The sequence below is a fragment of the Brassica napus genome, chromosome C1 (genome assembly GCF_020379485.1).
Source record: "Brassica napus cultivar Da-Ae chromosome C1, Da-Ae, whole genome shotgun sequence".
NCBI classification, from domain to species: Eukaryota; Viridiplantae; Streptophyta; class Magnoliopsida; order Brassicales; family Brassicaceae; genus Brassica; species Brassica napus.
In genome coordinates this window covers 11,952,279-11,973,846 of record NC_063444.1, presented here as the reverse complement: position 1 = coordinate 11,973,846, position 21,568 = coordinate 11,952,279, and the positions used below count along the sequence as shown (strand labels likewise).

At 35.4% G+C, this 21,568-nt stretch overlaps 1 protein-coding gene and 1 long non-coding RNA gene across 2 annotated transcripts; one reads left to right on the top strand and one right to left on the bottom strand.

Annotated features, from left to right (window-relative positions):
- Positions 1-893: 893 nt before the first annotated feature.
- Positions 894-3,554, top strand: LOC106346575. Its single transcript, XR_001270496.3, has 2 exons — positions 894-1,538; positions 1,743-3,554. It is a non-coding gene; the product is annotated as an uncharacterized LOC106346575 (long non-coding RNA).
- A 16,573-nt stretch (positions 3,555-20,127) lies between these two features.
- On the bottom strand, positions 20,128-21,320 carry LOC125579806. The gene is made up of 2 exons (XM_048743661.1): positions 20,865-21,320; positions 20,128-20,664 (listed from the first exon to the last, which is right to left on the bottom strand). Exons 1-2 carry the CDS (start codon positions 21,318-21,320, stop codon positions 20,128-20,130), a joined length of 993 nt encoding a protein of 330 aa, XP_048599618.1.
- Positions 21,321-21,568: the final 248 nt, after the last annotated feature.

Below are 21,568 nucleotides of genomic sequence, written 5' to 3'. Positions count from 1 at the left end.
GCTCTCATTAACGATCTGGTCTAAGCCGGTTGGTTTGGCTTAGGAAATGATCTTGATTCTTGGCTATATGACACAAGTCTTAAAAGAAAAGATTAGTTTAAGAGATCAACATAGATATCGATGTACTTGCACACCAATCTAATATAAAATGAAGAGAAATTTGTATTTATTTTATATATTTGGAAAGTAGATACATCATGAGAAAACATTCCACGATTGATGATTATGATAAGGACACCAATTTTATTTGTTACATGTACGAGAGTGTTCATGATCGATCTCACATTAAATAAAAACACTCATCCCCTATATATTAATCGAAGATCATTTAAAAAATTGTAATCTTAAGTTTCTACTAATTAAAAAAAGATTCTAATTAAGTATCACTTAATTAGAATGTCAATTTAGTTTACGTGGCAGTTTAACAATCAATTGAAAAATGTTGGTCCAAAATCTAATTACTAGAGAACATTATATTAATCCAAAATATAATAACTATGTATCTTTCATTAAATAAGAGAAACGGAGTTACTTAATATGATTAAGATATATATATATATCAATTAATGATTATGGATAATAAAGATTTGATAACAATTTTTGCATCATTCCTTATTTTTGTTTAATTTTATATTATTAAAAAATTAGGTTTTTTTCTTATATGTTATATTTTGAATTTTTTAAAACGACTATAAATTACAAAAAAATGTTAAAAATCCCTTTGAAAATTTTGTGATAAATGGCTTATATTTTTTACTATAACAAGATATAAATAATCATACAATTGTATTAATATGAATTTTTATTTAATAGATATTAATATTATATATATATTAATATTGTTTAAATTAAACTATGTGCCATTTCAAAATAGATAAATATGTTAATTTTGAAATTTACATTGAAAGAGTATTGAGACCTTAATATTTTAATTTTGAAATTTGCATAAAAAGAATACCACATCAAAAATTTGAGATTAATGGTTTAAATTTTTTGTTACATTAAATATACAAATGTTTACAAAACCATATTAGTAAGAAGTCTCAATAATAAATATTTATATTAAAATTTTATTATATAAAAGAGTGTTTTACTCACTCCTAAAACTGCGATATGTGATTTCACATAGGAAAGTCGCGCGTCTAGGAGCTGATTAAACGCTCTGTTTCATTTATTTTTTCCTCGGAATATTTTGGGCTTAGCTTCATAGTGTGTTTTGCTTTATCAAGCCCATACTGATATAAAGCATAATATGATTATGATGTGTTCAAAACGCGGCGTTTTTTATTTTATCGTTTCACACTCTCTCTTCTCCACCGTAGGCAATTCTAAGGTTTTCATCGATTCACTGATCCAGCAATCAATCGGCGCCGTAGCGAATCGAGCGATTTATTCATCTTCTTCCTACTGATCCAATCCAGAAATCAATCGGTTAAGGATTCATTACTATTAAATTCCATCTTAAATCCATCGTACACGATCTATCTTCAATGCCACTTTTGCTCTTCAAAGGTGGTGGAGATTCCACTATAAAAAAGGTTAGCATTCTATCAATCTATTAAAAAAAAAAATCCGACTCTATTTGTAACGACTCCGGCGTGTTAAATCCTACTTACCAACCTTTTTTTTCCTTGATTATGTTATTGAACTTTTGCGTCGTGTTGAATCATTTTACCAAGTTTTTCAGATTATTTATTTGTTTGTTGATTGTTCTATCTAATTCACATGTCTAAACCAAGTAGCAAGGATGAGAAACTACAGGAATATCAGTTGACCAGTTACAGACCCTGTGAAAGTTTAAGATTATAGCGTTAGTGGCGACGTTTTCCTAATAAAAATTTCTTCATATCGCCTGGCATAGGCTGAGAAGCTACACACGACACGAGTAAAGGATGAGGAGTGCGAGGCAGATGAGTGGAAGTTCTGTGTTGTTTAGACGTCTTGCTTTAGTTATACTGAACTTGGCTAATTGTGACATGTTTGCTGTTATAGTTACCCAAAATCAAAAGTCTACTTTACAGTTCTCCCAAGTTTTAATCTCAAGGGTTATGCTTCAATTGGCTTTAGAGTTGCATACTCTTTGATGGTTGGTGGGAGAGAAATGCTTCATTGTCTTGTCATAAAACTACAACTTTGTGGGGGGTTGTTGTCTAATTTCGGTTGTTAGATGTTAGTGTTTCACTGTGTCCAAAAGAAAAAAAAAAGATGTTAGTGTGTCACGATACTGATAGCTTATGGTTATCGATGTGCAGATAATTCAAAGAAGATATCATTCCTTGATTCTCTTGATGTCCCTCCATAGAATCAAGCATATTGTGATAATTCGGAGTTTATGGTTTTGTTAACATATATTTAAAAACGAAATGAAAACCCAAGAAATATGATTTTTAGTTTCATTTCTCTTGCTTTTAGTAAATATTGCCTTCTGTTTATCGAGGTTTGTTTTGCTGGCGAGTGATGGTCGTATAACAAAGAGAAGGAATGCCATCTTTAGTGGCTGTTTCTCTAGAAGCTGAGATGACATGAAAATAGCTATTTCTGAGTCCAAGGAAAAAGAAGCCAGAAAGAAATAGTGGAGCTACCGAAGCAACTCAAAGGCTGATGAAGCAAAATCATTCACTGTCTAAGTGAAACAAAATCATCCACTTAAAAGCTACGAAAGTCTCAAGAAGAAGTAGAGCAAGCAAAGGCTAGGGCAAGTACAATGGAGACCATTTTATATTGGCAGCTCAGGAATAAACCAAGGCTGGTAAAGGTTCGGACAGGTTGGCATTAGCCGCCATCTGCTTAGCTAGCGTGCTCATGATGCTGAAGAAGAAGCCAATACAAGAATTGCAACAGTTGTTCTGAGGAATCTAGAGAAATAGAGAAAGTAAACTTGGAGAGGAAGAAGCAAAAAAAAAACACTTGCATAAGCAACCGAGAAGGCTAAAGAAGATGAGTTAGGCCTAGAACAAGAGTTGAGAAAATGGAAAGAAGAATATAAAGTAAAGAAAGATCAGTGATAATGGGGTGAGCATAGTGAAAATTTATGGAGGAAGAATAGAAGGGTCAAAGGCAAAGAAACTGAGTTTAATTGAATTGAACAAACCCAATCCCACAAGCAAATCCTAGAAAAAGGTCACATAAGTGAGTCTGATGCGAAGAAGTTGATTAGGTAAGATCTGTTTTATAAATGTAAAAGTCTACATTATAAAAGAAGAGTTAAGTCATCTCGATTTCTGATACTTAGTGACCACCAGTAACTTGCTTTATTAATGGCATTTTATCTCAACATCTACTGCAATAGAACTAGACATGTCAATTAGGGCCGAAGCCCGTAGCCCGAGCCCGCCCAGCCCTAAAAATTACCGGGTTTGGGCTTAACTTTATAAGCCCAAAAAAAATTAGGCTTTTCGGGCTAAGCCCATTTGGGCTTTGGGTATTTTGGGCTTAAGTCCGTTTGGGCTAGGGCCGGCCCGAAAACCCGAAATTTATATTTTAGCGTAAATATTATCCTTCTTTCTTGTAATCGAAACTATTATTAGTATTGATATATTATTTTAATATTTTTATCTAAACTCTAATAAAGCAAATATAAAAGTTTTTAATGCACTTTATTGTTTCATCATTACAAGTGTTACATTTTAAATTTTACAAAAGTACATTCTTCTTTCATGTACAACATGTTTTTATTTTCAAAATATAAAGTATAAAACGTTTGACCATGTTTATCATAAATTTTGTTCTCTTATATTCTTTGTTTTAATTGATATTTGATTATTTAAATCTTATTAAATTTGGTTTGTGTATAAAATGTTTTTAAAACATACGAAAAAATAAAAAATTTGTGATAGACAAGAAAATTTTAAACTCACTTTATACTTTTTTTATTTTTTAAAAATGAAACTCTTTTTTTTAATGAAAATTCACATGTATTAAAACGATGGAAATGACAATGACAAATTATTTTTCGAAAAGCCCACAAAAACCCGAAAAGCCCTGTAGCCCTATAAAAGCCGGGCTTTGAATTCTAGGCCCAAATTATTTTCGGGCCGGGCCGGGCCGGGCTCAAATATTTACGGGCTTAGCGGGTTTGGGCCGGACCGGGCCGGGCCAGCCCGAATTGACACCCCTAAATAGAACCCGGATTATAAAGGCAACGATTACCAAAAGAGAAATCTTTAATTTTGATCTAAAATTAAAATATGGTTTTAAATAACATTAATACTCCATTCGTTTCATATTAAGTGTCGTTTTAGAGAATTTTTTTCATTACAAAATAAATGTTGTTTCGATTTTCAATGCAAAATTTATTAATTTTATGCAAAATTTATTAATTTTATGCAAAATTTATTTTTTTATTGGTTGAAATATGGTTAGGTGTATAGGTAATAGTGTTTTTTTTATAGAAAATGTACAAAATTAATTGTTTTCTTAATCCGTGTGCCGAAACCTAAAACGACACTTATAATGAAACAGATGGATTAAGTGATAATTTAATAAACTATAATTTTTGGTTAGTATTGTATTTCATACATAAAAATAGTTTTCTACCAATTTTAGATTAAATTTCTTTTTCATAGTATTGCATGATTTAATAGTCCAATACATTCAAAATTTTCCAAAGAAAATATATTATTATTTGTGTTATTGGTTTATGTATTTTAATTGATTCATAAATCCAAATAGTATTTACAAATCCAAGTAAAATATACATATTTTAAAATTTAACATACGATTTTAATTAGTATTTACAAATCCGAAGGTTTTCCCTCGAATTACCTTCGGATTTGAGAGTTTATATTTTAACAAAACAATATATACAAATATATTCAATTCTATTAATAAATTTGTATGATTGAATAACACCTCATTTGAATTTATAAATAATGACACCAATAATTTATTATATTTAGTTTGGATTTCCAAATCTATTCAAATACACTAACCAATAACATTACAAATAAAATTATATATTCAAATTATCTTATGAAACTGAGAAAGTAACATTACAAAATATATGGACAATTAATGATCCTTGATTGATGTGGCCACGTTTCAAGACACAATATTTTAGTCAAAATGTTTATTATTTTCAGGTATAAAAAGTTGTGCTTTAAACTTATATTATAAGTCATTATTACAAATAAAAACTTTGTTTTCATGTTCTAGATGGTTCCATCTTCGGATATTAACCATTTGATAGTTAAAGTACAAAAAGCACAATTTACTAACTTCCATAACATTTCTAGAAAATATGACATATAGAACAAAGCAGATGCTCGCAGTAGACATAACAACATTTACGAAATTGGACAGAATATTGCTTCGCAAATGGAATTTGAAGGCCTTCCATGTTATCTTCGAACAAATATACGTTTATTCTAAATCACAAAAAAATATGCTATAACCGAAAAAGAAAAAACTCATGTATCTTTTAATTAACAACATACGAATGAAATAATATTTTTAAAATACAATGAAGATTTGTGATGTGTTTAAATTTGGATAAATGTTACGCTCGGTTTACCCATTTAAAATGATACATTTGTCATCTTTTTTCTTTTTATTTTTATTTATAATTTATTCATTTTTTCCTTATAAATAAACTTATTAGTACGATTAATTACATAATATATGCCCAAATATAACCAAAACATCACACAAAAGAAACAAAGAAATACCAAGAGATTAACTTCTTTAGTCAGCTATTCAACGTAATTAATTATGTAACGATACATAAAGTAACCATAATAACCCATTATATCATAAATACCAAAAAACAACAACAATTGTTAATAATAACAATTATTAACATTGTCCAAAAACAACTATAATAATTTTGACAGAGTGTTCCTCTAAATTAAAACCACATTCTCCACTATTTTATAAACTCTCACAAAAAAAAGATACGATGGTATTTGAAAACTCGATCTCATTCTATTTTGATCAAATTCGATTCATTTGTGTATTTTATAATGTTATAATACTTAAAACATTCTAAATTCTTACAATTCTGAATTAAAACAAAAACAATACTAAGAATTCGATCATTTTAGCTATATAATTGAAATTTGATGCAGACAACATAATTATATTCACACTCAATTTATCATTAAAGAAAATTATATATTTTATGAAAACTGATCCATCAAATCCCGCGTGTAGCGCGGACCTGCCCTAGTATACTAAATATTTATGTCAATATCTTTGAAATGTAATTATATACCATATAAAATAAAATAAATGATTATTTTTATTTATTTACCATAAATATATTGTAAATAAACAACATTTATTGTTTTGAATTATGTGATTACTATAATATCTTATATATTAATTGAGAAACCATTGATTACTCTAGCAAGTGTAAGATTTTATTAATTATTATTTTTCGAAAATCTTTCAAGAGATCGTTACAACTAAGATTTATTTAGAAGTTATTGAAATCACCTAGAGAAAACATGGATTACACAACAAATATGATTTCCTAACCTTAACCCCCTTTCTATTCGTCACAACACCAATAGAAAATATTTGGAAGTGCCGATTGACAATCTGAAATGGTAATGTTTTTTAAGTTCAGTCCATTTTTTTTTAAATGGGACTAGAATAGTTTTTAATAATTAATTAAATAGGTTATGTACATAGTAAAATGTGTTTTGATTTAAAAATTTTTGCATACCCAAAATAAATATGAACCATCATCATTTTTGTTTAAAATTTTGTCACAATAAAAATATAGGGCTGGGCAACAAATCCGAATCCAAAAAACCAAATCAAGGCCGATTCAAAGAATAATACTGAACTTTAACCAAAATTGGTTAGATATCCGAATGTGTTCAAAATTTTGGTATCTAGAAAACCAGAACCGAACCCGATTTAAACCGTAATATTTTAGGTATCCGAATATATCTGAACAAGATTCATATACTTAAATATACAAATAGTTATAAGTACATGTTTAAATATCTAAACGATACTTATAATACCTGAAATATTTAAAATATCTATTGATTTTCTATCCAAATATTTAAGGTAAACCGATTTTTATGTTAAGTTTAAGTATTTTGGCATACCTCATTCAAATTTATATGTTATATATTATTTTTAGTTTTGGTTTTTAGATTTTAAAAAATTTAAAGTATATATGAACTTAAAATTTTTGAAAAAAATTTAAATAGGTTTTCCGAAACCAAACCCGAACCAAACCCGCAAAGATCTGAACCGAACCAAATCCTCAAAAATCTGAATCGAACCAAATGGTACTCGAATGTCCACCTCTAATCAAATGTGAAAAACGTTATTGATAACAAAATGTATATTGTTTATAATATTTTTAAGTACAATATATTTTTAAAAAAATTCACCATGCGTAGGACGCGGGTTATCTTCTAGTTTATTATTACAGCAAATGTAAATAGACTTATGCAAAGATCGTCATATTGTCCCTTTAGTTGAAGCCATTGACGGTTTTGAGTGGAGTTCCACCTTCAGAGGAATGTCGTTCACAGAATCTCTTCAATCTTTCAAATGCGTCCTTGATAAGCTTCTAAGTACTATTCTTATTGCCTAATTATCAAACCAATTACAATCTCTTTTTTTTTGAACGATGCCTTGAGCCTTCAGAATCAAGAACAAGCTCTTGAAACTGCCTTCTTGAAGAGCTGAACTCAACAAGCCAAAAGATCCAATCTAACAAAAGGGATGATCAACAACAAAGGTAAAGAAGTATATTTATACTATCTCCTAACTGTCTCTGTTTCTTGACTCTCAAGTTGTTGCAGCAGTGCCAGCTCAGCTCATCTCTACTCTATGAGTCTTCCTTTGCCAACTCAGCTTCGGTACCTATCAGTCCTCCACTGTCGCCGTATTCATGTCGTAGAATGCCTCAACCAGTTCTTCTGACTAAATGCAATCCCTAACCAATCCAACACACATGTTCTATTGGTTAAAACAGGAAAACATTGTATTATTTATACATATTTTGCCTTGAACCTACGTTGTCTTCAGTTATAACGAATGCTTTTAAACCCAACCCGGACACTGAACCAGACGATTTACCGGGTCGCTGGGTCACTGGGTCGACCGCGGGTAAACCGCGGCTTAATAAATAAATAAATTTTATTATAATATAATATGTTAGCTATGAAAATAAATATATAAAAGCTAAAGTTTAATATTTTATAAATGTTTTTTAAAACATAAAATAATAGTTTGGATATGTAAATATTTTATGTTTAAAAAGTATTTAGAAAATACTTAACTTTAGTTTTTATTTTTTTTATTTTATTTGACATAAAAAATACCAAAAAATAGTTTAGACTATTTAAAATTTTTTGTAACAAAGTAAGAGTTATGATATCTAAAAAAAATCAACATATAAAATTCATAAATATTTAAATGTCTAATGTGAATAATAAATTAAACTTCAAATTCAAAATTAACAAAAAGTAAAAGATCATTGTAATAAATTGTCAATAGCGGAAATAAACTAATACCAAATCACATCAACTAATTTTGGTTTTCTCTACCATCGTTCACTTCATTTTCTTCATGTGGTATAGTGAAATCTTCATCAAAATCTAAAAATCACAAATTTAAAATTGAAAAGGGAAGACCTCTTTTTTTTTGGTTAACACCTAACTTCTTAATTGAAAACTTAGAATATAAAATATAATCTAAAAACTAAAAAAAAAAAGAAGTAAAAAGTATGTATTGGTTTAATCGGTATCGGGTTCCGGGTTTTAGTGGGTTTTTGCGGGTTTTTAAATATTGAGTTTTTCACAAAACCCAAACCGGTTTTTTCTGGGTCACCGGATTTACCGGTTCAACCGCGGATCCGGGTCGGGTTTCAAAACATTGGTTATAACCATTCAGTACCTGGTAAACGACGAGATTTTCTTCCATATCAAGCTTCCTGCAGAAGTCTTGATCGTCTTCAATGTCAGCAGAGCACATTAATCCAACTTACTCTGCGAAGACATTAATGAAAGTTCAATGTCAAGAATAGCTTTTCAAACTAAAAGAAAAGTGTTAAAAATGTTGTGAAACTAGAGAATAGAATCTATGTTTCTGTATATTAATCATAACATATGGAGCCCTTTATATATAGGAAATTACACCGTCATAGAATAATGGAAAGAGTACAAATCATAAACATCAGTAAATAAGGAAATAGTAGAAGCTGGCCGCCGGCTATCTCTCTCTCTAGCGCATGGGCTGATACCGGACCGGGCCGGTTATGGACATCCATCATATGGTTTATAACACTCCCCTTTGGATGTCATAACCATTCAGAGTTTGTAATACGCTTTGGATGTTGCCTGATTAAAACCTTATCAGGAAAACCCAGTGGGACAAAACCATGATGAAGGAAAAAGAGTACAACACGTATTACTCCCCCTGATGTGAACCTCACTGAAGGTCTTTCAGTCAACGCATCCCAATCTGATGCGTGACCTTCCTGAATGTGCAAGTCGGAAGTGATTTGGTGAACAGGTCGGCTGAGTTGTCGCTGGAACGCACTTGAACCACTTGGACCTCTCCAGCTTTCTGCAACTCGTGTGTGAAGAAGAAATTGGGCAAAATGTGCTTCATCCTGTCTCCTTTGATGTAGCCGTCTTTGAGCTGAGCAATGCATGCTGCATTGTCCTCATACATCACGGTCGGTGGGTCCTTGCTCTCGGTCATCCCACAATCTGATCGGATATGTTGGGTCATCGACCTCAACCAGACACACTCGCGGCTGGCTTCATGTATAGCCAATATTTCCGAGTGATTAGATGAAGTGGCCGCGATCGTCTGCTTCATGGAACTCCATGATATGGCCGTACCTCCATGTGTAAAGACATAGCCTGTCTGTGATCGAGCATTGTGTGGATCTGATAGATAACCTGCATCAGCAAAACCAACTAAACCTTCTTTGTTTTGGTTAGTATAAAATAGACCCAAGTCTTTCGTTCCTTGCAGGTAACGAAGAACATGTTTAATCCTGTTCCAGTGCCTTTGGGTCGGACAAGAGTTAAACCTAGATAGTAGGTTCACTGTAAAGCATATATCAAGCCGTGTGCGACTTGCCAAATACATTAAAGCTCCTATGGCACTGAGACATGGCACTTCGGGACCAAGGACATCTTCATCGTCCATCTTGGGACGGAAGAGATCAGTGTCCAGGCCGAGGGACCTCACGACCTTGGGGCTGGATAAAGGGTGTGAGTCGGCCACGTTGAATCTCTTGAGTACTTTTTTTGTATATGCCATTTGATGCACAAGGATTCCATCTTTAATGTACTCAAGTTGTAATCCCAAAAAATTTTTTGTTTTTCCTAGATCTTTCATTTCGAATTCTTTCTTAAGATATTCAACTGTTTGGGAAATCTCTCCAGAGGTTCCTAGGATATTCAGATCATCAACATACACTGCTATGATCACAAATCCTTTATTTTCGAATTTCTTTATGAAAATGAAAATGCATGGACTGATCGGGTCGTTCTTATAGCCCTATTTTACTAGGTACTCACTTAGTCTATTGTACCACATTCGACCTGATTGTTTCAGTCTATAAAGAGATTTATTCAACTTTATACAATGTTGTTCTCGAGAACTCTCTTTGTTTTTCAATTCAATACCCTCTGGGACTTTCATATAAATCTCATTATCCAGTGGACCATATAAGTATGCAGTTACTACATCCATTAACCGCAAGTCAAAGTTTTCTCTTATAGTCAGACTTATCAGGAATCTAAAAGTAGTAGCATCCACCACAAGGGAATATGTTTCCTCATAATTGATTCCTGGTCTCTGTAAGAATCCTTGTGCAACAAGCCGTGCTTTATATCTAACGACCTTGCCGTGTTCATTTCTTTTCCTCACAAAGAACCACTTATAGCCAACTGGTTTAACATCATATGGTGTCCGTACTATTGGTCCAAAGACATCTCTCTTATTTAAAGAGTTTAACTCCACGTTTATACCTTCTTTCCATTTGATCCAATCTGATCGTTGAGTGAACTCATAAATAGACGTGGGTTCATGATCCTCATTTAAATCCATAAGTTCAAGTGCTACCTTGTATGCAAATATATCATCAATGTTGACATTCTTTCTGTTCCATTGTATCCCAGACAAGACATAATTTATTGAGATCTCATTATTATCAGGACCTTCAATACCTTGAATCTTGGCGTCCCAAGAATAAGTATTAGATACATCAGGGCCGGCCGCATCTAAGCATTCATGATCGGCCGCGATCGCTATTAGGGTTTTGGGATCGGCCGCAGCTAAGTCTTGGGATTTAGGAACGGCCGCGGTCGCGTCTAGGGTTTTAACAACCTCGGTTTCATTCTCTGCACATTTCTTAGATTTCCAAGGGTTCTTATCTTTGGAACCTATTGGTCTACCACGTTTCAAACGTTGTCTAAACTCTATAGCAACTTGATTGGGTCCCTCTTGAACATCAATTCTAATTGGTGCATTAGCAGCTGGTATATATGGCTTAGTCACTCTTTTCGGATCAGCAAAGGAATCTGGCAATTGATTAGCTAGATTTTGTAAATGTATTATCTTTTGGACTTCTAAATCACATTCCTGAGTCCGAGGATCTTGCCAAGATAAGGATGTTTGATTCCATGTAATCTCTTTTACCAGCTTATTGCTATCTCCCCTTAATGTTGGATGTTTGGATTCATTAAAATGCAATCCGCATACCTGGCCTTAAATAAATCATCCATAGTTGGCTCAAGTTATTTTATAATCGTGGGAGAATCATATCCAACATATATCCCCATCCTCCTTTGAGGTCCCATCTTTGTTCTCTGTGGTGGAGCAATTGGAACATAAATGGCACAGTCAAATGTCTTAAGATGGGATATGTCTGGCTCATGACCTGTAAGCAATTGTAATGGGGAATATTTATGTTCACTAGACGGTCTTATACGAATCAGTTCGGCCGCGTGTCTCCAAGCTGTGGCCGGAATCTTAGACCTCATAAGCAACGGTCTAGCTATTAGCTGAATTCTTTTTATGAATGATTCGGCCAAGCCGTTCTGTGTATGTACGTGTGCTACAGAGTGTTCCACACTTACCCCCATGGACATACAGTAATCATTAAACGCTTGGGACGTGAACTCACCAGCATTGGTCTCTATCATTCCGACCTTAGCATAGTAAAAGGCAAGTAGAGAGCACATGTATAGACTCTAGGACTTTCTTATACCCTTAGCCGATCTCTATGATCTGAAGGAACTCTTTCAAATGCGTCCTTGATAAGCTTCTAAGTACTATTCTTATTGCCTAATTATCAAACCCATTACAATCTCTTTTTTCTTGAACGATGCCTTGAGCCTTCAGAATCAAGAACAAGCTCTTGAAACTGCCTTCTTGAAGAGCTGAACTCAACAAGCCAAAAGATCCAATCTAACAAAAGGGATGATCAACAACAAAGGTAAAGAAGTATATTTATACTATCTCCTAACTGTCTCTGTTTCTTGACTCTCAAGTTGTTGCAGCAGTGCCAGCTCAGCTCATCTCTACTCTATGAGTCTTCCTTTGCCAACTCAGCTTCGGTACCTATCAGTCCTCCACTGTCGCCGTATTCATGTCGTAGAATGCCTCAACCAGTTCTTCTGACTAAATGCAATCCCTAACCAATCCAACACACATGTTCTATTGGTTAAAACAGGAAAACTTTGTATTATTTATACATATTTTGCCTTGAACCCTACGTTGTCTTCAGTTATAACGAATGCTTTTAAACCCAACCCGGACACTGAACCAGACGATTTACCGGGTTGCTGGGTCACTGGGTCGACCGCGGGTAAACCGCGGCTTAATAAATAAATAAATTTTATTACAATATAATATGTTAGCTATGAAAATAAATATATAAAAGGTAAAGTTTAATATTTTATAAATGTTTTTTAAAACATAAAATAATAGTTTGGATATGTAAATATTTTATGTTTAAAAAGTATTTAGAAAATACTTAACTTTAGTTTTTATTTTTTTTATTTTATTTGACATAAAAAATACCAAAAAAATAGTTTAGACTATTTAAAATTTTTTGTAACAAAGTAAGAGTTATGATATCTAAAAAAAATCAACATATAAAATTCATAAATATTTAAATGTCTAATGTGAATAATAAATTAAACTTCAAATTCAAAATTAACAAAAAGTAAAAGATCATTGTAATAAATTGTCAATAGCGGAAATAAACTAATACCAAATCACATCAACTAATTTTGGTTTTCTCCACCATCGTTCACTTCATTTTCTTCATGTGGTATAGTGAAATCTTCATCAAAATCTAAAAATCACAAATGTAAAATTGAAAAGGAAAGACCTCTTTTTTTTTTTGTTAACACCTAACTTCTTAATTGAAAACTTAGAATATAAAACATAATCTAAAAACTAAAAAAAAAAGAAGTAAAAAGTATGTATTGATTCAATCGGTATCGGGTTCCGGGTTTTAGTGGATTTTTGCGTGTTTTTAAATATTGAGTTTTTCACAAAACCCAAACCGGTTTTTTCTGGGTCACCGGGTTTACCGGTTCAACCGCGGATCCGGGTCGGGCTTCAAAACATTGGTTATAACCATTCAGTACCTGGTAAACGACGAGATTTTCTTCCATAGCAAGCTTCCTGCAGAAGTCTTGATCGTCTTCAATGTCAGCAGAGCACATTAATCCAACTTACTCTGCGAAGATATTAATGAATGTTCAATGTCAAGATTAGCTTTTCAAACTAAAAGAAAAGTGTTAAAAATGTTGTGAAACTAGAGAATAAAATCTATGTTTCTGGATATTAATCATAACATATGGAGCCCTTTATATATATGGAATTACACCGTCATAGAATAATGGAAAGAGTACAAATCATAAACATCAGTAAATAAGGAAATAGTAGAAGCTGGCCGCCGGCTATCTCTCTCTCTAGCGCATGGGCTGATACCGGACCGGGCCGGTTATGGACATCCATCATATTGTTTATAACACTCCCCTTTGGATGTCATAACCATTCAGAGTTTGTAATACGCTTTGGATGTTGCCTCATTAAAACCTTATCAGGAAAACCCAGTGGGATAAAATCATGATGAAGGAAAAAGAGTACAACACGTATTACTCCCCCTGATGTGAACCTCACTGAAGGTCTTTCAGTCGACGCATCCCAATCTGATGCGTGACCTTCCTGAATGTGCAAGTCGGAAGTGATTTGGTGAACAGGTCGGCTGAGTTGTCGCTGGAACGCACTTGAACCACTTGGACCTCTCCAGCTTTCTGCAACTCGTGTGTGAAGAAGAAATTGGGCAAAATGTGCTTCATCCTGTCTCCTTTGATGTAGCCGTCTTTGAGCTGAGCAATGCATGCTGCATTGTCCTCATACATCACGGTCGGTGGGTCCTTGCTCTCGGTCATCCCATAATCTGATCGGATATGTTGGGTCATCGACCTCAACCAGACACACTCGCGGCTGGCTTCATGTATAGCCAATATTTCCGAGTGATTAGATGAAGTGGCCGCGATCGTCTGCTTCATGGAACTCCATGATATGGCCGTACCTCCATGTGTAAAGACATAGCCTGTCTGTGATCGAGCATTGTGTGGATCTGATAGATAACCTGCATCAGCAAAACCAACTAAACCTTCTTTGTTTTGGTTAGTATAAAATAGACCCAAGTCTTTCGTTCCTTGCAGGTAACGAAGAACATGTTTAATCCTGTTCCAGTGCCTTTGGGTCGGACAAGAGTTAAACCTAGATAGTAGGTTCCCTGTAAAGCATATATCAAGCCGTGTGCGACTTGCCAAATACATTAAAGCTCCTATGGCACTGAGATATGGCACTTCGGGACCAAGGACATCTTCATCGTCCATCTTGGGACGGAAGAGATCAGTGTCCAGGCCGAGGGACCTCACGACCTTGGGGCTGGATAAAGGGTGTGAGTCGGCCATGTTGAATCTCTTGAGTACTTTTTTTGTATATGCCATTTGATGCACAAGGATTCCATCTTTAATGTACTCAAGTTGTAATCCCAAAAAAAAATTTGTTTTTCCTAGATCTTTCATTTCGAATTCTTTCTTAAGATATTCAACTGTTTGGGAAATCTTTCCAGAGGTTCCTAGGATATTCAGATCATCAACATACACTGCTATGATCACAAATCCTTTATTTTCGAATTTCTTTATGAAAATGAAAATGCATGGACTGATCGGGTCGTTCTTATAGCCCTATTTTACTAGGTACTCACTTAGTCTATTGTACCACATTCGACCTGATTGTTTCAGTCCATAAAGAGATTTATTCAACTTTATACAATGTTGTTCTCGAGAACTCTCTTTGTTTTTCAATTCAATACCCTCTGGGACTTTCATATAAATCTCATTATCCAGTGGACCATATAAGTATGCAGTTACTACATCCATTAACCGCAAGTCAAAGTTTTCTCTTATAGTCAGACTTATCAGGAATCTAAAAGTAGTAGCATCCACCACAAGGGAATATGTTTCCTCATAATTGATTCCTGGTCTCTGTAAGAATCCTTGTGCAACAAGCCGTGCTTTATATCTCACGACCTTGCCGTGTTCATTTCTTTTCCTCACAAAGAACCACTTATAGCCAACTGGTTTAACATCATATGGTGTCCGTACTATTGGTCCAAAGACATCTCTCTTCTTTAAAGAGTTTAACTCCACGTTTATAGCTTCTTTCCATTTGATCCAATCTGATCGTTGAGTGAACTCATAAATAGACGTGGGTTCATGATCCTCATTTAAATCCATAAGTTCAAGTGCTACCTTGTATGCAAATATATCATCAATGTTGACATTCTTTCTGTTCCATTGTATCCCAGACAAGACATAATTTATTGAGATCTCATTATTATCAGGACCTTCAATACCTTGAATCTTGGCGTCCCAAGGATAAGTATTAGATACATCAGGGCCGGCCGCATCTAAGCATTCATGATCGGCCGCGATCGCTATTAGGGTTTTGGGATCGGCCGCAGCTAAGTCTTGGGATTTAGGAACGGCCGCGGTCGCGTCTAGGGTTTTAACAACCTCGGTTTCATTCTCTGCACCTTTCTTAGATTTCCAAGGGTTCTTATCTTTGGAACCTATTGGTCTACCACGTTTCAAACGTTGTCTAAACTCTATAGCAACTTGATTGGGTCCCTCTTGAACATCAATTCTAATTGGTGCATTAGCAGCTGGTATATATGGCTTAGTCACTCTTTTCGGATCAGCAAAGGAATCTGGCAATTGATTAGCTAGATTTTGTAAATGTATTATCTTTTGGACTTCTAAATCACATTCCTGAGTCCGATGATCTTGCCAAGATAAGGATGTTTGATTCCATGTAATCTCTTTTACCAGCTTATTGCTATCTCCCCTTAATGTTGGATGTTTGGATTCATTAAAATGCAATCCGCATACCTGGCCTTAAATAAATCATCCATAGTTGGCTCAAGTTATTTTATAATCGTGGGAGAATCATATCCAACATATATCCCCATCCTCCTTTGAGGTCTCATCTTTGTTCTCTGTGGTGGAGCAATTGGAACATAAACGGCACAGTCGAATGTCTTAAGATGGGATATGTCTGGCTCATGACCTGTAAGCAATTGTAATGGGGAATATTTATGTTCACTAGACGGTCTTATACGAATCAGTTCGGCCGCGTGTCTCCAAGCTGTGGCCGGAAGCTTAGACCTCATAAGCAATGGTCTAGCTATTAGCTGAATTCGTTTTATGAATGATTCGGCCAAGCCGTTCTGTGTATGTACATGTGTCACAGAGTGTTCCACACTTACCCCCATGGACATACATTAATCATTAAACGCTTGGGACGTGAACTCACCAGCATTGGTCTCTATCATTCCGACCTTAGCATAGTAAAAGGCCAGTAGAGAGCACATGTATAGACTCTAGGACTTTCTTATAGCCTTGGCCGATCTCTATGATCTGAAGGAACTCTTTGTTTCCTTCGCCCTTAGTCTCAATATGAAAACCATTCATTCGAATGTCTTTAAAGCTCAATAGGCTTCTCTTAGAGCTGGGTGAATACAATGCATCAGATATCTCTAGATGCGTACCCTTAGGCAACATGATGTTAGCCTGGCCGTAGCCCTCTATGAGACTGGCTATACCCGGAATGATACTTTAGAGACTTCATATAAAAACTTTCATTCATTAATAAAATAAGTTCAAAGCAATCAAAACATAGAAAACATAAAGCAAAGAACACGAAAACATAGATGTCGAATTCAACTTCATTCTTTTAAATAATCTGAAGTTTCATAATCCATAAGATCGTCTCGTTCATGATTGAAATCATCTTCACCATCTTGATAAGTCATATGAGCTTCAGGATTCTTCCCTTTCAAACTCTCTTGGTAGAGGTCAACGAGATGTTTGGGAGTCCTACATGTCTTAGCCCAATGATTATCCATACCACATCTATGGCACACGGATTTGGTCGAGTTTTGTAGCTTGAAAGATGTACCACGTCCTCGGCCATGTCCACGGCCTCCATAGGAGCCACGGCCATATGAGTTGCCTTGGCCTCGACCAAACGAGTTTCGGTCTCGACCACCACGTCCATGCCATTTTCCACGACCACGGTTGTGTTGGCTATCACTCTGGACATGATTCGACTCTTTCTTAGCCTCTACGGTCGCATGTGCCTTAGGTAATGTGTTTGTTCCAGGAGGTCTCAATTCACTGTTTCTCATTAACAGTTCATTGTTCTGCTCAGCGAGCAAGACACAAGAGATCAGATTAGCATAAGTTGTGAAGCCCTTCTCACGGTATTGTTGTTGTAACAACACATTGCTTGTGTGGAAGGTGGAAAAGTTTTTCTCAAGCATATCCTTATCCGTTATATCCTCACCACATAGTTTCAATTTTGAAACTATTTTAAACAGGGCCGAGTTATACTCGTCCACGGACTTGAAGTCCTGGATTCTGAGATTCCTCCAATCATACATAGCCTTTGGTAATAACACCGTTCTCTAGTGATCATATCTCGTTTTCAACTTTGTCCAAAGGTCTAGAGGATTCTCAATAGTCAAATACTGATCTTTGAGACTCTCAATAAGATGATGACGTATAATTAATATCGCACCGTATCTATCTTAGCATCAAGTTCCCATTGCAAGTAATTATCTCCAGAGAGACTTAGGGCAGCAAAATCCAAGTTGTTGATTTTCAACATCTGAAATCATATGTTTCATAATTTAGATTTAAAAGTGTTCAAGCGAATGCAATCAATATGCTCAAGCAATCCGGATTCTAGGTATGATGCAAATAGGTCATTCGTATATGATGCATACATGTTCAATTTTAGCATTCAGATTCTATATGCAATCAGTTCGTACTATTATGCATGCATGATGCAAACAAGCCGCACGGCTACATTCTTAGCAAACGGTTTCAATGCAATCAATACAATGGTTATTCGTTTTCAATCTTAGCAAACAGTTTTCTAAGAGTTCAATGTGTAATTGCAATCAAACAGTCGAGCAATGCAACAATTAGGGTTCATTCGAGAATGTATGAAAACTATCAATACTAGCCGGATCATTATCAAGACGAGAATGCATAAATCATTTAACCTAGCAAGCGATTTCTATTTCAATTCAAACATTTGGTTTTAATCAATCAAACAAGATAGTATTCGATTTTAATTTCAAGACATTAGGATTTCGATCAAACAATCAATAAGACTTCAATTTGAAAATCATTAAATCGGTTTTATCAATTCAAACAACCAAATTCAAGAATGAGATTATCAATCCTAGCAATCGATTTCTATGTGATCAAATTCAATATGGTTTTAATTAATCAAGGCTAGCATACTATATCCAAACATACAATCATTCAAACAATCAATTTTGATTCAAAGCATTAGATTAGGGTTTCGATTTTAATTCATTCAATCAATCAATTTGATTTCGAATTAGGGTTTATAAAATTGAATGTGTTTTAGTATTAGGGTTTTAAATAAAATCGATTTCATGCATTCATGCAATAAGCATGTATGCGGCTAGGATCATGGATATTAGGGTTTCGATTTTGATCTTAGATCATTGGGGTTTTTTGAATCAAAACCATTAAGGTTTCGATTTTAATTGATCAAACAATCAATCTCGATTAGGGTTTGGGATATCGAACTTATGATTATGAGATTCGATTTACTCATTGGGGTTTTGATCTATTACCCAATGGTTTTGATTTCAACATTAGATCATACTATTAGGGTTTGTAGTTTTTATGGTTTCGATTCTTATCAAACAATCAAATTCGATTATGGGTTCTCTTTAAGGTTTCGAATTACCTTAACCTCAAGTAGGGTTGAATGGACCACCGAGGAGAGAAGAACCGCGAGCTGAACACGAACGGATTGCTTGCTGTCCTTGCTGGTATCGGGAACGCGAGCTGGACGTTGAGTTGATCGGATCGCGAGCTGATGTTGTCGCGAGCTGTCCTTCGGGAACACGAGCAGGCTGAGATCGTCTTAGCTCAGGACGCGAACAGGTTGAAGCTTGGATCGGGAAGGTTCGCGATCGGTAAGGGTGTTTGCCGAGAAGATTAGGGTTCAAGCCGGCTAGGGTTTTAGGGTTTATCGATTTGGATTTTAGCTTAGGGTTTTAGATTCTATCGTGCTGATAACGTGTTGTGAAACTAGAGAATGAAATCTATGTTCCTGTATATTAATCATAACATATGGAGCCATTTATATATAGGGAATTACACCGCATAGAATAATGGAAAGAGTACAAATCATAAACATAAGTAAATAAGGAAATAGTAGAAGCTGGCCGCCGGCTCTCTCTCTCAAGGCGCATGAGCTGATACCGGACCGGGCCAGTTATGGACATCCATCATATGGTTTATAACAAAAAAATGTATTATCAATCTACACGCTTGGGTTTCATGTAACAAGTGAGGCCAGGTGTGTGCTTGACCTCCGAATATCCAATATCTACTTTAGGTTTCAGAAAACTTCCCTTTTCAGTGAAGAAATGTTTTGGAGTTCTCTCCAAAAAGTCAGGCATAGTCGCCTATATGCATTCACATTGAAAATCACACCGCATATTGACACATTTGTTTTTTTTTTTTTTTAAAACAAAATTCTAATTAATACTTAGTTGGGAGCAATAACTGTCTCCCCAACCAACAGAGGTTCAACTACATTCAAGGCACACTTTGCCAAAGTATCAGCTTCTACATTCTTCTCTCGAAGTAACCAAGCAAAAGAAACAGGCACAAGGCCAGACGACAATAAGAGGATATCAGACAAAACATTGTGTAGCTCCGCTACATGTTCCCCTGTGTTGAGGCACTTGATTAGTTGAGCCGAATCCGACTTCATCTTGATGTTCCGCAGCCCCAATTCTAAGCAGGTGAGAACAGCTTCTCTCAATGCTAATCCTTCAGCCATTAGAGGTGACGCAATGTACTCCATTCTTCGTTGGAATTCTTTATGCTGTGTCGGATCAATGATAATCCAGCCTAGACCTGCCACATTCCCATTCCCACTCCACGCCGCGTCCGATCTCACAATCGTCGCTCCATTTGGTGTTGGAAGTTCCACTCGTCTGTTTCGTATCTGGCCAGAAGTCTCTGATTTACTGTCCTTATTCCACTCTCGAGCCAGCCTGATAGCGGAGGAGAGGGTTTCCTCGGGTGAGGCAGCAAACCATCAAAGACAAGTCTGTTCCTCGCATTCCATATATCCCAGGCGATCCAAGGAAACAGAGTGCCGGAAGCTATCCCCGATGGAGGCAGGCATTTTTGGTAGCAAATTAATGGCCAGGCCGTCAATAAATCTACCGTTCCTCTATAATCCATTTCAGTCACGAAGGGGGCCAGCTGCCATACCTTTTGTGCAAACTGACATTGGAAGAGGAGATGAATGATAGATTCATTGCATCCGCAACGTTTACATGTCGGGTCTACTTCAATGTGTCGTTCAATTAGCCGTTCTCCAACAGGCAGGGCACCTTTGAGCAATTTCCAGGAGAAGAGCTTCACCTTCGGGGCACAGTCCAGCTTCCAGACATTCTTGGACCAATCAAACTCCGTATCTGCCCCAGCGATCTGAACGTCGCTTTCCACCGCAACATAATATCCATATTTAACAGAATAATCTCCAGATTTAGTACTCAACCAAATAAGCTTGTCTGATACCCCTGTTAAACTTGGTTTCAAGCTTAGGATCTGTTCTTCGTATTCCGGAAGTACCGGTTGTATTTTCCTGCGGTTCCACCGCATTCCTTCTTGTATCAATAGATCAGCGACACAAAGTTCAGCACTCTGTTCGGTGGGAGGCCCCATTGGACGTTCCTGTTTGTTCAGACTTAGCCAGGGGTCTTGCCAGATATTAATTGATTTTCCATCCCCCACTGTTCAGCCTACATTCTTCAGCAGAAGATCCCGGCCTATCAAGATGCTGTGCCAGCCTACATTCACACATTTGTTTACTCTCACAATAACCGTAAGAGAGTAAATGTATTTTCTTATTAAAAAAAGAGTAAGAGAGTAACCCAAATTTACCTGATAACAGTCGGAGGTTTAGCGTTAAT